Here is a 14,518-nt window from a genome sequence, read left to right on the forward strand (position 1 = left end):
GGTTTAAGAAACTTAATTTCTTTGCTGGGAACATTAACAGATCTCAGGGTATTCCTCAGCTGTCTGTCTTCACATCTCCAAGCACTTGTGTTCCAGGTAGGAAGCTGTGACTTAAAAAAAACAAAAGTGTTTTGACCATTCTAGATAAATGAGTGCCCATTGCCTAAGGGATGGGAAAGAGGCTTCTTAGGCTCTGGTCGGAAATGTGACAAAGCTGGCCTGGGTGTGAGGGCAGGGGATGGCCTCAAATTTTGTAGCAGGCAGAGAATGGGGGTCGAGGGGGAGCACATCACATAAGAGTGTGTGTGTGTGTGTGTGCATATGTTTGGGTGTGTGGGAGTATGTGTGGAGGGGTGAGCCTGTGGTGAGCATGTGTGTATGTGGGTGTGGTGAACGTGGTGTACAGGTGAGTGGGTGTGCAGTATGTGTGTGTGGGTGTTTGAACATGCATGGATGAGTGTGTGTACAGGTGAGCATGTGTGTGACAGTGTGTGTGAGCATGTGTGGAAGTGGGTGTGGGTGACTGTGTGTGCAGGTGTATTGCAGCAATGGGAGTGTGGAAGAGGAGGAGGGGTTTTGTCTGTTTTAGGGGGAGAACAGCCCTTGTCTGCATGTTTTGCAGACATGTTCCAGTAAAGTGTCTGGCTTGATTTCAAAAGCCCAAAGATGGTTTCGTTGTTGATATGGGCAGGTTTGATCCTTCCAACCAACGTGGCTCTTGGAAGTTGCTTCAGTGGGATCCTGGGCTTGATTTTCATCATCCTCCGTGGGGGCAGTCACCTGTGGACAGCTGAGAATGCCTTGAGAGAGGCCACGGCCCCTCGCTCCAGGGGCCCAGGGCAGGTGGGGAGAGCTAGGGGCTGCGGGTTAAAACCTACAGGGAGGCCGCGCGCGGTGGCTTACGCTTGTAATCCCAGCGCTTTGGGAGGCCAAAGCGGGAGGATCACATGAGGTCAAGAGTTCAAGACCAGCCTGGCCAACATAGTGAAACCCTGTCTCTACTAAAAATACAAAAATTAGCTGGGCATGTTGGCACGCACCTGTAATCCTAGCTACTTGGAAGGCTGAGGCAGGAGAATCGCTTGAATCTGGGAGGCAGAGGTTGCAGTGAGCTGAGAGCCACTGCACTCCAGCCTGGGCAACAAAAGACTCCGTCTGGTCGGGCATGGTGACTCATGCCTGTAACCCCAGCACTTTGGGAGGCCGAGCCAGGCAGATCATGAGGTCAGGAGATCGAGACCATCCTGGCTAACACAGTGAAAACCCGTCTCTACTAAAAAAATACAAAAAATCAGCCGGGCGTGGTGTCACACACCTGTAGTCCCAGCTACTCGGGAGGCTGAGGCACAGAATCACTTGAACCTGGGAGCTGGAGGTTGCAGTGAGCCAAGATTGCGCCACTGCACTCCAGCCTGGGCGGCAGAGCAAGACTCTGTCTCAAAACAACAACAACAACAACAAAAAAAAACCTAGAGGGAAATGAGGCAGCCTGGGCCCCACCTTTTGAGACTTTGTGCTTGCCAAGGCTGAAGTGGTTGGGAAAGGCTTTTAAGAAAAGGTGGGACTTAAAACTGGGATACGAAGCATGTGTGGGATTAAAATAAGCTGAGAGAGGGGGGTCGGGCATTCAAGAGCAGGAGGAGCTTACCCAGGAAGGAAGGAGCGGTCCACACTGGTGGAGAGAACAAAGACTCCGAGGGCCTGGGGCTGGGAGCGTGGCCTGGGCTTTCTCTTTAAGCTTCTGGCCATGTTGCAGCCACTCCCTTGTGCCACCTGCCTGGCCTTGTCTGTATCCCTTCTCAGTTGAGAAGAAAGAGGAGAAATAATCACTGAGACCAAGAAGACTGCAGGGGACTTTGGGGTCTTAAACCTCCTAGACATGAACCAGAAAAATCCTCAGGAAGGAGCTGGAAAGCCAGTTCCAACCCTTGGCAGGTGCCTGGTCTCATTTGCTTCTTGAAAATAATTATCCCAGATTCTGTATGGTTTTTTTTTTTTTTTTTCTTTTTTTTTGAGACGGAGTCTTGCTCTGTCACTGAGGCTGGAGTGCGGTGGCGCGATCTCGGCTCACTGCAAGCTCCGCCTCCCGGGTTCACGCCATTCTCCTGCCTCAGCCTCTCCGAGTAGCTGGGACTACAGGCGCCCGCCACCACACCCGGCTAATTTTTTGTATTTTTTTTTTTTTTTAGTAGAGATGGGGTTTCACCGTGGTCTCGATCTCTTGACCTCGTGATCCACCCGCCTCGGCCTCCCAAAGTGCTGGGATTACAAGCGTGAGCCACCGCGCCCGGCCTCTGTATGGTTTTTATTCCTCCTGTTGATCTTAGCCAAAGCTTATTTATAACAGCAGTGACCATATCCAGAGCTGGATGGCTACTGAGACATTTATTCATTCGCTAGCTGAAGGCTTATATTATACATCCTCACAGACAGGAGCTGTCCACTGTCTGTTCCTTAAGTGGAAACTAGAACTCAGCCTCCAGCTTTAATCAGATGAACCCACTGAAATCATCACTACCAACCCTGCCGTCCTACATCGTAAACCACAGAGCACTATATGTTTCCCAAGTCTCCATCATTGTGCCTTCAGCCTTCACAAAGGAGGCACATTAGAAAAATGGCGTTTTTGTATCTGCGTGCCTTTGAAGGTCTTGTTTTTGTAAAATAGTTTGGCTGATCTTTACAAACCAGATTATTGTCAGTCAAATGCTCAGACTATTAAGATGTACACCCTTGGGCTTGTCAGAGATGCCCCATGGCTTCAGTTAGTATCTGGCAGTCAGCGAGCAGAGGGCAGTCCGGGGCCTGGAGGAGCTTCTATGTTGGGGGACATGAAGTGCCACACTGTGGAGGTGACAGGAAGAACGCTCAATGGTGTTTATGGCTGACTTTCAAACATTTGTGCAGAGACAGCCCTGGTCACTCAGAGCTGCATCCCTCGATGCTTTTAGGAAGTATCCCTGTGGGTTTTTTTTTTTTTTTTAATTGAGATGGAGTCTTGCTCTGTCACCCAGGCTGGAGTGCAGTGGTGCAATCTCAGCTCACTGCAACCTCCACCTGCCAGGTTCGAGCAATTCTCCTGCCTCAGCCTCCGGAGTAGCTGGGATTACAGGCATGTGCCACACCGCCCAGCTAATTTTTGTATTTTTAGTAGAGACAGGGTTTTGCCATGTTGGCCAGGCTGGTCTCGAACTCCTGACCTCAAATAATCCGCCTGCCTCTGCCTCCCAAAGTGCTGAGATTACAGGCGTGAACCACCATGCCCAGCAGCATCCCTGTGCTTTTGTACTCTTATTGTCCCTTCAACATAAAACCCTCTGCTGAACACCGATGGGAGGGGCTCCTCCCAAGAGTCCGTCTCAGATGGTGAAGAGCACTGAGCAGGATGCTGCTACCGAAAGGACCTCACGTCCCCTGAAGCTCGGGGCCACCTTCTGGTGTGCCAAGGGTTTCGCTGGGGCAGAAGGGAAAAGAAGCAATGACAAGAAAGGGCATTCTTTGTTTGTAGCCGGGCTCTCCATCTCTTCCTCAAAGACATGTGGTAGAGCTGTGGTGGGTCCACAGGCATGTGACGGAGGATGAGAAGAGGCTTGGAGCATGCATATCAACAGATGCATTTGAAATCCATGACTCATGGCTTACAGATGGCTTCAAGTGTGGCCCAAGGCTGCTCTCCGCCTGGGTAGAGGGAATCTCTTAGTCTGTATGCAGCGGCATCTTATTGGTACACAGTTTAGTGCCAATGAGGCTGTCAGATGACCTTGGTTCCACTGGGCGCAGGGGCTGGGACTTTCCAGTTTGGAGCTTGCTTACACAGCAAGCATGACAACCAGCTTTTCCAAATAGGCACCACTGCTTTTCATTATTATGGGATTCTGTGCCCCTTTTCCACAATCAGATTTGACATGCAGAAGTGCAGGAATGAAACAACCCCTGCCCCTCTTGATGGCCATTCCCAAGTGGACTTCAATGAGGCTGTCCCTACAGTGTTTCTGTGTCACACATCACAAGTGACCTCTTTTTAAAAACGGTGTGGTGCTGGGCATGGTGGCTTATGCCTCTAATCCCAGTTCCTTTGGGACGGCGAGGCAGGAGGATCACTTGAGCCCAGAAGTTAAGGCCAGCTTGAGCAATACAGTGAGACCCTTATCTCTACCCACCCTCCCCCCAAAAATTAAATTAGTCATGTGCAGTGGTGCATGCCTGTAGTCCCAGCTACTCAGGAGACTGAGGTGGGAGGATCGCTTAAACCCAGGAGTTCGAGGCTGCAGTGGGCCAAGATCGTGCCACTGCACTCCAGCCTGGGGAACAGGAAGACCATGTCTCAAAAAAAAAAATTTTTGCTTTTTTTTTTATTTTAAGAGATGATTTTAAGAGAAAAAGTAAGCCAATTTCCTACCTTCCTCCTTCTCTCCACCAACTTTAAAGGGCTCTGCCCTGGAACCATCTCCATGGAAGACAGAGAAAGACCAGACATTGGCCCCGCTGCCTCAGTTCCCACTCTTGTTATTTCATCGTCCTCTTCTTTGGCTCTTTAAAAATGCGTGTGCATGACAAATGTGTGCATTTGAAAACATACTATGCTTCTTGATTTTATCACAAACTGCAGCCTTTTTTCTCACAAAAACTTAACAGCCAAGCAGAAGCAAAGAAGAGTTTATCAAATTGGCCGCCAGCTTCCAGCTGAGATGGAATCTTCTTCTCACTGCTGTGAGCAAAGCCATGACCCTCTGCCACAGAGATAGTTTTGGTAAGTCAGAGAATAAGAAAATATTTTGTATTCTACCTTTTAAAAATGTCATTATGGCATAAGTATTTTGCATATTGCTATGTAGAATCCAGCCGTCTTCTTTTAACCTTTTATGTAAAATATAACATAGATACAGCAAACCATACAACATGATAGTAATTTTTATTTTTAGTGTCAGTGTGATAGTCTGTCAAACAGATGGACCATGCTTTTCCTTCCTGTTTCATCATCATTAGACACACAGGAAGCCTCTTCTTGTTCTTGAATTATGAGCTTTGTGACATTTAGAGAAAAGCACTGAGAGAGACAACTGAGATGGAGGACAAAATGGGTTCTTTAAAGCACTCATACTTAACTCTCAGGAATAATAATTAAGTTGCCATTGTATGCAGATGGTAGAGAGAAGGAAGTAATGTTCATTTTGCAAATTTCCTGGTCAAATCACTGGTCTTCCTCTGTTGGGGAAGGTCACATCTTTGATGCAATTGCCTTATAATAAGGGTTGCAGGGGTTGGGTGCTGTGGTTCACACCTGTAATCCCAGCACTTTGGGAGGTTGGGGCAGGTGGATCACCTGAGGTCAGGAGTTCGAGACCAGCCTGACCAACATGGTGAAACCCTGTCTCTACTAAAAATACAAAAATTAGCCGGGTGTGGTGGCGGACACTTGTAATCCCAGCAACTCGCGAGCTTGAGGCAGGAGAATCACTTGAACTTGGGAGGCAGAAGTTGCGGTGAGCTGAGATTGCACCATTGCACTCCAGCCCGGGCGACAAGAGCGAAACTCCACCTCAAAAAAAAAAAAAAACGAAAAGGATTATAGGAAGGGAAGTTCACCACTCAGCCCACCAGCTTCATGAAATGGATCATTCCTTCAAAAGGTATTTATTGCTTCCCAGGCACCTTCCTGGGCACTGGGCATACAGCAGTGGAAAGATAAAGTCTCCACTCCTGTGAGTTTGCACAGTAGTTATGACAAGTGATCCCTGCACAGAGAGCTGCCAGATGCTCTCACAGCAAGAAGGAAGAGAAAGCAAGCCCTATTCTAGACCAGCTTTGCAGACACCCTGGAGCTCCCTGAGGGCTGCTGCTATCAGCTGCCATATAGGTGACACTCACTTATAGTGGGACTCTTCCCTTCACTGAAGTCCAAACTGACTCTGCTTTATGCTCCTGCCCTTCCAGAGCAGAGAGACAGCAGAGTTCATATGCATCATGGGAAGAAATCTAGCCCTGAGCCAGGTGTGGTGGCTCACACCTATAATCCCAGCCCTTTGGGAGACTGAGGCGTGCAGATCTCTTGAGCCTGGGAGTTTAAGGCCAGCCTGGGCAATGTGGTGAAACCCTGTCACTACAAAAAAAAAAAAATACAAAAATTAGCCAGGTGTGGTGGTCCAGTAGTCCCAGCTACATAGGAGGCTGAGGTGGGAGGATTGCTTGAGCCAGGGAGGCAGTGGTTGCAGTGAGCTGAGATTGTGCCATTGCACTCCAGCCTGGGCAACATAGCCAGACTCTGTCTCAAAAAAAGAAAAGAAATCTAGTCTGTAGTTGTTACTTTTCCCAGTCTACCTTCTCTGTACCTCCACATGAAATCAGTGTATTCACACCAGTAGTTTGAACAATGGTTTCAAGACTTGGACCATGATTTTCCAAGGTTAAATAGGCCAGACGATGTTGTCAGGCTCACTTCAGGCAAGGTCATGCCTTCCACGGGGGCAGTGATGTCTCACCCAGATCCGTGGAGGAAGAGAACACTACTCAGGGAAAAAACTGTGAAGGGCTTTTGAAATGGATGAAAAGATTACTTGGAATGGACAAAAGGCTTTGAAATGGACAAAAGGTTGGCACAGCCTTCTGGGTTATCTCTACCTTCCATTGTCTTTGAGTTATTTTTACAGCTCTGTAAGTTGCAGCAAACTGATAATGCAGATGACCCTCATCCACGGAAATACAAGCTAGTTGTGTCAGGTGGTTGTGATTGATACTGCCCTGAGGACAGATCCCTTTTGCATCTATTTGTCACTGTCGGCATTCTTTTCTGTCTATAGTATATAGTTAGTACTTTGAATTCTCTTTTGAACCAGTGACAACATCTTACTGATGTAGCAATAAGATGTAATACATCGTTTAATTAATGAGTTAAATAAAACCTTTGATATGTCCTTTTTTCTTTTTTCTTCCTGAGATGGAGTCTCGCTCTGTCACCCAGGCTCTGTCACCCAGGCTGAAATGCAATGGTGCGATCTCGGCTCACTGCAACCTCCGCCTCCTGGGTTCAAGTGATTCTCCTGCCTCAGTCTCCCGAGTAGCTGGGACTACAGGCACGTGCCACCCTGCCTGGCTAATTTTGTGTATTTTTTAGTGGAGACGAGGTTTCTCCTTGTTAGCCGGGATGGTCTCGATCTCCTGACCTCGTGATCTGCCCACCTCGGCCTCCAAAAGTGCTGGGATTACAGATGTGAGCCACTGTGCCCGGCCTGATGTGTCCATTTTATATCTGTATAAAAGTCATGGTTTTACCTTTATTTAAAACTTATCTTTTAACAATTGCAATAGGCCAGATTTCCCCCTCTGTTTCTCAAGCAAACATTAATAATTGTTTTCCTTTCTGGGAGCTCAAAGGCCTTGGGATTTGGAGCACTCAGCTAAGTCACATATCCTCCTGTCTCTCTGATGACAGCACTTGCAGGCCCACCTGAGAAGACACCACTCACAGGTGGAACGCCAGCTGGCCTCCTTACCCACTTCCCACACAAAGAGCTGCAGCCACAGGGTCTGCAAGAGGGGCAAGGCGCTACGTTTCAAACACCACAAAACAGCAGCAGGGCTCCCTCTGCACGCTGCCCCCAGTTCCTCCCACCCCTTCTGGACATTCCTGTGGATCATACATGGGGCACAGTGAGGTTGAGGGGTACCCTCTCCAGCTCTGGGAGCAGCACCCAGTTCCCTGTAGGGTTTGCTTTCCTCCCATCTCACACCGGATGGATTTTAAGTTCATTTTCATGGCATAGGCTATTTAGCTCTTGGTCCTTTCTGTCCAAAAGCTGCCCTGCCAGGGGTTTTCTACTGATGGATGCTACGAAAGAGGCCCACCACCCAGGCCTCTTCTGGGTAAGCTATTGGAACAAGGCTCACGTACACAGGTGTTAGCCACAGAAAAGTTGATAGTTTCACAGTGATTTGTTTATTGTCTGTCGATCAAATGTATTCATTTTTGGTTATTATCTCAATGTAGGCTCCTGGCATCTGTTTCACTTGCTGCTTTTGGAATATGTGATTCCTATACTTCAGTCATGCCTAGAGGATGAAGAGGAGGAGGAGGACATGGGGAATGTCAAGGAAATGCTACCAGATGACCTGACTCTCGGCCAGCCAGACCAGGCACTTTTCCACCCTCTGAATTCCTCACTGCCACAGGCATGTGCCAGCCCCAGCATGGAGCCACTGGGAGTGATGCCGACACACATGGGCCAGGGCCGATATCCTGTGGGTGTGAGCAACATGGTCCTCAGGATCCTGGGCTTCCTGGTGGACACTGCCACGGGCAATAAGGTAGAGACACCAGGACCCCCTTCCACACAGCTGTTTCAAGGGGAATAAGAGCCATAGGTGGTTAGGAAAACCCTCAAGATCACTTTGTCCAAACAATGATAAAGGATTCTACAATCATCTTTACCCTAGGTGACTTTGCCGGGGGTGAGTTTAATTCACTGTCTGTTGATTACTGGTCGGCTCAGGTTTGTGGGACATTAATAGATGCCTGGCATGATTAGAAGTATGGACCATCTGATGGCCTGGGTCTTTCTTGCCTTCCCAGAGTGTGCCTGGCCTGGTTAGACTAACTCAGCAATAGCACACCACTAACGTCTGAGTGGCATGCACTGAAAATTCCCCTAGTGTTCAAAGACAGGAAATGTCGAATAGTCTGAACAGAGGATTTTGAAAAGATTAAATTGGGATACCTGTTGAAAGATACAAAAATTAGAGTTGCTATTTACCTAACACCTACTATATAGCCCTTATGTATGTTATCTTGAAGCCATGCCATCCTGTAGAATATTTGTTCTTGTCATTGTCATTTGATGGATGAGGAAACGGAGGCTCAGAGAAGCTGAGTGACTTGCGCAAAGTCACACAGCAAGGAAATGCAAGGAAATAGTGGAACAGAGATTGGAGCCCCTGCCTGCCTGATCTCAAGTCCATTCTTCACCTACAACCCTAGACAGGAGGTTGTTTTATGCCCTGAGGAGTGCAGGACACAGGTTGGAGAGGTCGGACATGGACCTCAGTACCATGAAGCAGAGCTGGACTGATGGAGGAGCAACTGAAATGCCTCCATTGAGGAGTGGGGAGTGGGCTGGCATAAAAAAACTGACAGCAATCGTCTTAGGACTAATTTCTCTGCACATGTTTGATGTTTAGCTGCTATTCATCTTCTTTTTGTGCCCACAAGTTCCCCTTCTCGCACAGATGAGTTGTGCTTAATAGGAAATTGAAGCAGGTGCAATCATTCAACCTGAAGCAGGTTAATAGTGGTCTTGGCCGTGGCAATGAGTCACAGCCTAAAACTCTTCATGCCTTAGAGTCCGCAGAATAATAGGAACCTTCCAGGGCCCTTTCCTTCTTGAGCAAACTCTCATTCCGAGTTCTCCGATTGCAGAGATCCTGCACACCTGTTATTGAGCAACGCTTGGACAAGACACCTCCCTAGACCAAAAAAAAAAAAAGAAAAAAAAGCAGGAGCCAGGGAAATGCATCTCTCAGGTTTACCAGTTCTCTATCTGTATTTGGTCTTTGTTTCTCACTTTGAGATAGTAAGTCACATATCTAGCTGCATTCAATGCTCTCTGTGAGGCAGATTCTGATGTGTGTCTATAAATGAGAAACTCGCCTCCTCCACGAGTGTCCATGTGAAAAAAGCAGACATGGTCGATGAAGGATGCAGCAGTGAAACACTGACCCCAACTTAGGGGTGCTGATGAGAGCTGGGCCTCCTTAGCTGGCAGCAGCTAAGGCGCTTTCAGGAAGCAGGTGTTTCCAGACAGTTGGCAGAAAGAAGGCCCAGTTAGATCTGAAGAGGCGATGGCTTGGCTAGGCTATACTTAGGAGAATGGGTCTCCCTGCTGCTGTACCTGGCAGCAGAGCCCTCCAAGGGCCACCAGTGGAAAGTGCCTGAGTGTACTCTGGAGCATTCTGTAGAGCCCTAGCAGGGCCAGCATTCATGCTGGGCTGCAGTGTTCAGCTCCAAGTGAAAGCAAATTCTTTGCGCTCACCGGCTGGAGCAAGAGGTCAGAGTGTAGCATGACAACTTGTTAAAGGAAAAACAAAAACATCTTGCAGTGACACTTGTTAAAGCACCGTAAGGGAGGCTTTATCTGTAAGGAAGGCTTTATTCAGTACCATCTCCATAGGGCTTTTGCAGCCGGGGAGGGAGATTGGGCTTAACTCTGAGTACAGCAGGGACAGGGTGGTGGGTGAGGAATTTATAGCCTAGGAGCCGAGTGGGGGTCAGTGGATGGGAACTTACTAAGAAGAAATGTCAGAGGTAAGGGGGATTCTGGCTAAACCCACCTAAGAGGATTCTTATAGAAGTCCAGCCAGCTGGGGTGACCAGACATCACCTGGAGGCTGGCAGAGGATGAGGAAACTGATCACATATGGAGATGGGGCATTCTCGCTAAAGTGACTCAACAGGGTTCTTGCTAAAACTGGATTTTATAAGGAAGTGGGCGAAGGAGAAGGTTCAGGAGCCAGATTAAAGTGCAGCCAAGCGGAGAATGTTAGTCAAATTATATACACATGCTTCTTAGTCAGCAAGGTAACCAGGAGTAAGCTTTTACCTCTTCAGCCACAGTTAGAAGGCGTGAAGAGCAGATGCTGACAGTCTCCTGGAGCTGAGCGTTTAAATGCATCTTTTCATCTCAGTGAAATAGGTGTTATAATCAACCCTATTTTACAGCTGGCATAACTGAGGATCTTGAAGGGGTTGGGTAATTTTCCCAAGATCACTTCACTAATCCTTGGGAGAACAGGAATTCATACCTGCACAGATCCTTCCAAGACTGTCCTTCTCAGCTTTCTCTCTCTCCCCGAGAGTGATTTCTACCATCTGCTTTGATTCCAAAATTGGTCACTTGGGACTAATTACTAACAATACCTTCAAATCTGATAAGGGCAATCCTGGTACATACATTTCTGGGTTCAAATTTTACTTCTTCCCCTTATTAGCTAGAACGTTGGACAAATTGCTTAACTTGTGGGGATACTCATGTCTAATTCTATAGGGACATTATGAGGTTTAAATGAGTTAATTGTTGTAAAATGCTTAGACTATTTCCTAGAATATAGTAAATACCCAATAACCACTGGTCATCATTATTATTTCTCCACCACGGCCTCCTAAGCTGAGCACTTTCTCTTAACACTCTTGGCCCAGTCCCTTAGTTCCTCTGAAGTTCCTTGCCATGAGGTTTGGCCTATATTTAATGGGTGGAAACAATAGAGAAGATATTAAATACTTAATTGAACTACATAATAAAGCAATACAAGCAGACAAATGTCAGGTAATCCAAGGTAATACACATTAGAGATTAATTAAACCTGCTTCTGTTCGTTCATGCCTGCTGAATTAGCTATAATAACTTAAACAATCACACCAAAAAGTTACGCTCATCTGATTTTCATTGCATCCATTATTCAGCACTTGCACTCATCATCAACAAAAAAGCACACCCTGCGTGTCCCATCTGCATTCATCTGCCACCAGTTAACACCCCATTCAGCTTCACAGCTGTGGCAGACTCATTCCCTGAACAATTTAGCGCCGGCCTGCACCTCCGGTAACAACTGAAGTCAGCATTCCGGATTGCCATATCCATCTGTCCCTCTTCTACATTCTAGCGGCGTTCAAAATAGTCAGATGCCAAGGCATGTTTAAGAACGAAGTGAAAAACTATACTGATATTAAATAACGAATTTAGGTCATGTACTCCAGGATTACAGCAGAGCAAGACACATTTTTTTAAGTGTCTCTTCACCTCTAAGATAAAGGTGAAAACAATTTTTTGAAAAAGAAGAAAAACATCTTCTCATTAGTGGTGATGGTTTTTGTTGAATTTAGAGAAAGAGTGAGACATGCTTTCATGAACCTTGCATTTGAAGTTATGGTGCACACATCTCTGTCAAAGTATACTAGCTTATAGGAGGTTTATTGATGAAATCAGACCAAGCAAATACATTTCTATTGGTTTTAAAGTAGTCATGGCCAAGTTTCCTGGAGCTAAGGGAGGGATGGTACATTTGCCATTCTCTGATAGGAAGACTTGCTTGTCAGGTGAAGTGGCTGAGGAGAGCTTCAACTAACTTAGAACCTCCCCATCTCTCGAATCTGTTACTTCCCAATTGAGTCACCAATACCAGATTGCTGTTTTCATAGGTTTTTCCCCCATTTAATGGTTTATTTGACGGATGGGGGAAGGAGAGCCTGTGTGGGAATTTGAACTATGTCAGCTCCAGAGACTTGTTGAGAATGCGGGGATTAGTACCCGTCTGGAGACCCCCAAATTGATGGTGGGTCTCCAGCTACATGGAGACCGTGGGTGCCTTTCACAGGCTCCCTGCCGACTTTCACCACTCATCTGCTTTCTCCAGTGTCTGTTAAGGAAGAGTGTTGGTTTGCTCTCACGAAGACATTTCTCACAAACCGCAGAGCCCTCTTCCTTTCCCTAAAGAGAGCCCATCAGCTCCCTGCCCCTGCACCATCCCTGCCTTGCAAAGCCTCCCACTGAGTCCTCACTGGACCCTGAGTGTTTTCCTGAGAAATCAGGAGTTCTCTTAGTAAGAATAAATGCATGGGCTGGGCGCGGTGGCTCATGCCTGTAATCCCAGCACTTTGGGAGGCTGAGGCAGGTGGATCAACTGAGGTCAGGAGTTCGAAACCAGCCTGGCCAACATAGTGAAACCCTGTATGTACTAAAAATACAAAATTAGCTGGGCAGGGTGGCACATGCCTGTAATCTCAGCTACTTGGGAGACTGAGGCAGGAGAATCATTTGAACCTGGGAGGCGGAGGTTGCAGTGAGCTGAGATGGTGCCATTGCACTCCAGCTTGGGCAACAAGAGTGAAACTCCATCTCAGAAAAAAAAAAAAAAAGAATAAATACATGAACTTCTCCTTTACATCCCAGGGTGGGACCACGGGCTTGGTAGAAGAATTCAAATGGCAGTTCCTGCAACAAGGAATAGTATAACTGTCTCTTTTTATCTTTTCCCTTTAAACATTTCCCTCTTGCAGCTCATCCAGGTGCTGCTGGAAGATGAAACCACTGAAAGCGCAGTTAAACTCAGCCTTCCTATGGGACAAGAAGCCCTCATAACCCTAAAAGATGGACAACAATTTGTGATTCAGATATCAGATGTACCCCAAAGCTCTGAAGATATTTATTTCAGAGAAAACAATGCTAATGTGTGAGATTATTTATTTGAATAGAGAATAAGAAAACTGATAGACTTGCATTCTTAAAAATATTAAAGTTTTTCCTCTCTCTCTCTCTTTCTTTCGCACGGTCTCCCTCTGTTGCCCAGGCTGGAGTGAAGCGGCATGGTCTCGGCTCGCTGTAGACTCCCTGCCTCGGGCTCCCGTGATTCTCCTGCCTCAGCCTGCCGGGTGGCTGGGATTGCGGGCGCGCGCCACCACGCCTGGCTGGTTTTGGTATTTTTGGTGGAGGCGGGGTTTCGCCATGTTGGCCAGGCTGGTCTCCAACTCCTGGCCTCCAGTGGTCTACCCGCCTCGGCCTCCTGAGGTGCTGGGACTGCAGACGGAGTCTCGCTCACTCGGTACTCGGTGTTGCCCTGGCTGGAGTGCGGTGGCGTGGTCTCGGCTCGCTGCAGCCTCCGCCTCCCAGCCGCCTGCCTTGGCCTCCCAGGGTGCTAGGATTGCAGCCACTTCCTGGCTGCCGCCCCGTCTGGGAGGTGGGGAGCGTCTCTGCCTGGTCACCCATCGTCTGGGATGTGAGGAGCGCCTCTGCCCAGCTGCCCCATCTGGGAAGTGAGGAGCCCCTCTGCCCGGCCGCCCATCGTCTGGGAGGTGAGGAGCGCCTCTGCCCAGCCGCCCCATCTAGGAAGTGAGGAGCGCCTCTGCCCGGCCGCCACCCCGTCTAGGAAGTGAGGAGCACCTCTGCCTGGGCGCCCCGTCTGGGAAGTGAGGAGCGCCTCTGCTCGGCCACCCCATCTGGGAAGTGAGGAGCTCTCTGCCCGGCCACCCCGTCTGGGAAGTGAGGAGCGTCTCTGCGCGGCCACCCTGTCTGGGAAGTGTGGAGCGCCTCTGCCTGGCCGCCCCGTCTGGGAAGTGAGGAGCGTCTCTGCGCGGCCACCCCGTCTGGGAATTGAGGAGCGTCTCTGCCCAGCCACCCATCGTCTGGGAAGTGAGGAGCGCCTCTGCCCGGCCGCCCCGTCTAGGAAGTGAGGAGCGCCTCTGTCCGGCCGCCACCCCGTCTAGGAAGTGAGGAGCACCTCTGCCTGGGCGCCCCGTCTGGGAAGTGAGGAGCGCCTCTGCTCGGCCACCCCATCTGGGAAGAAGTGAGGAGCGCCTCTGCCCGGCCGCCCCGTCTGGGAAGTGAGGAGCGCCTCTGCCCGGCCGCCCATGGTCTGGGATGTGGGGAGCGCCTCTGCCCGGCCGCCCCGTCTGGGAAGTGAGGAGCACCTCTGCCTGGCCGCCCCGTGTGGTATGTGGGGAGCGCCTCTGCCCGGCCGCCCCATCTGGGAGGTCTAC

General features: G+C 48.8%; 1 protein-coding gene across 2 annotated transcripts in view; it reads left to right on the top strand.

The window, feature by feature from the left end:
* The window catches only part of RFX8 (RFX family member 8, lacking RFX DNA binding domain), a 62,391-nt gene extending 49,172 nt beyond the window's left edge, over nucleotides 1–13,219 (top strand). For both annotated transcript variants that reach the window (XM_030827361.1, XM_030827362.1), the window contains 4 exons: nucleotides 2–96; nucleotides 4,636–4,750; nucleotides 7,985–8,301; nucleotides 13,043–13,219. In XM_030827361.1, the coding sequence (XP_030683221.1) occupies nucleotides 2–96; nucleotides 4,636–4,750; nucleotides 7,985–8,301; nucleotides 13,043–13,219 (704 nt within the window). The remainder of the gene's footprint in view (nucleotide 1; nucleotides 97–4,635; nucleotides 4,751–7,984; nucleotides 8,302–13,042) is intronic.
* The last annotated feature ends 1,299 nt before the right edge of the window (nucleotides 13,220–14,518 follow it).

The sequence above is a fragment of the Nomascus leucogenys genome, chromosome 14, assembly GCF_006542625.1.
Source record: "Nomascus leucogenys isolate Asia chromosome 14, Asia_NLE_v1, whole genome shotgun sequence".
Taxonomy (NCBI): domain Eukaryota; kingdom Metazoa; phylum Chordata; class Mammalia; order Primates; family Hylobatidae; genus Nomascus; species Nomascus leucogenys.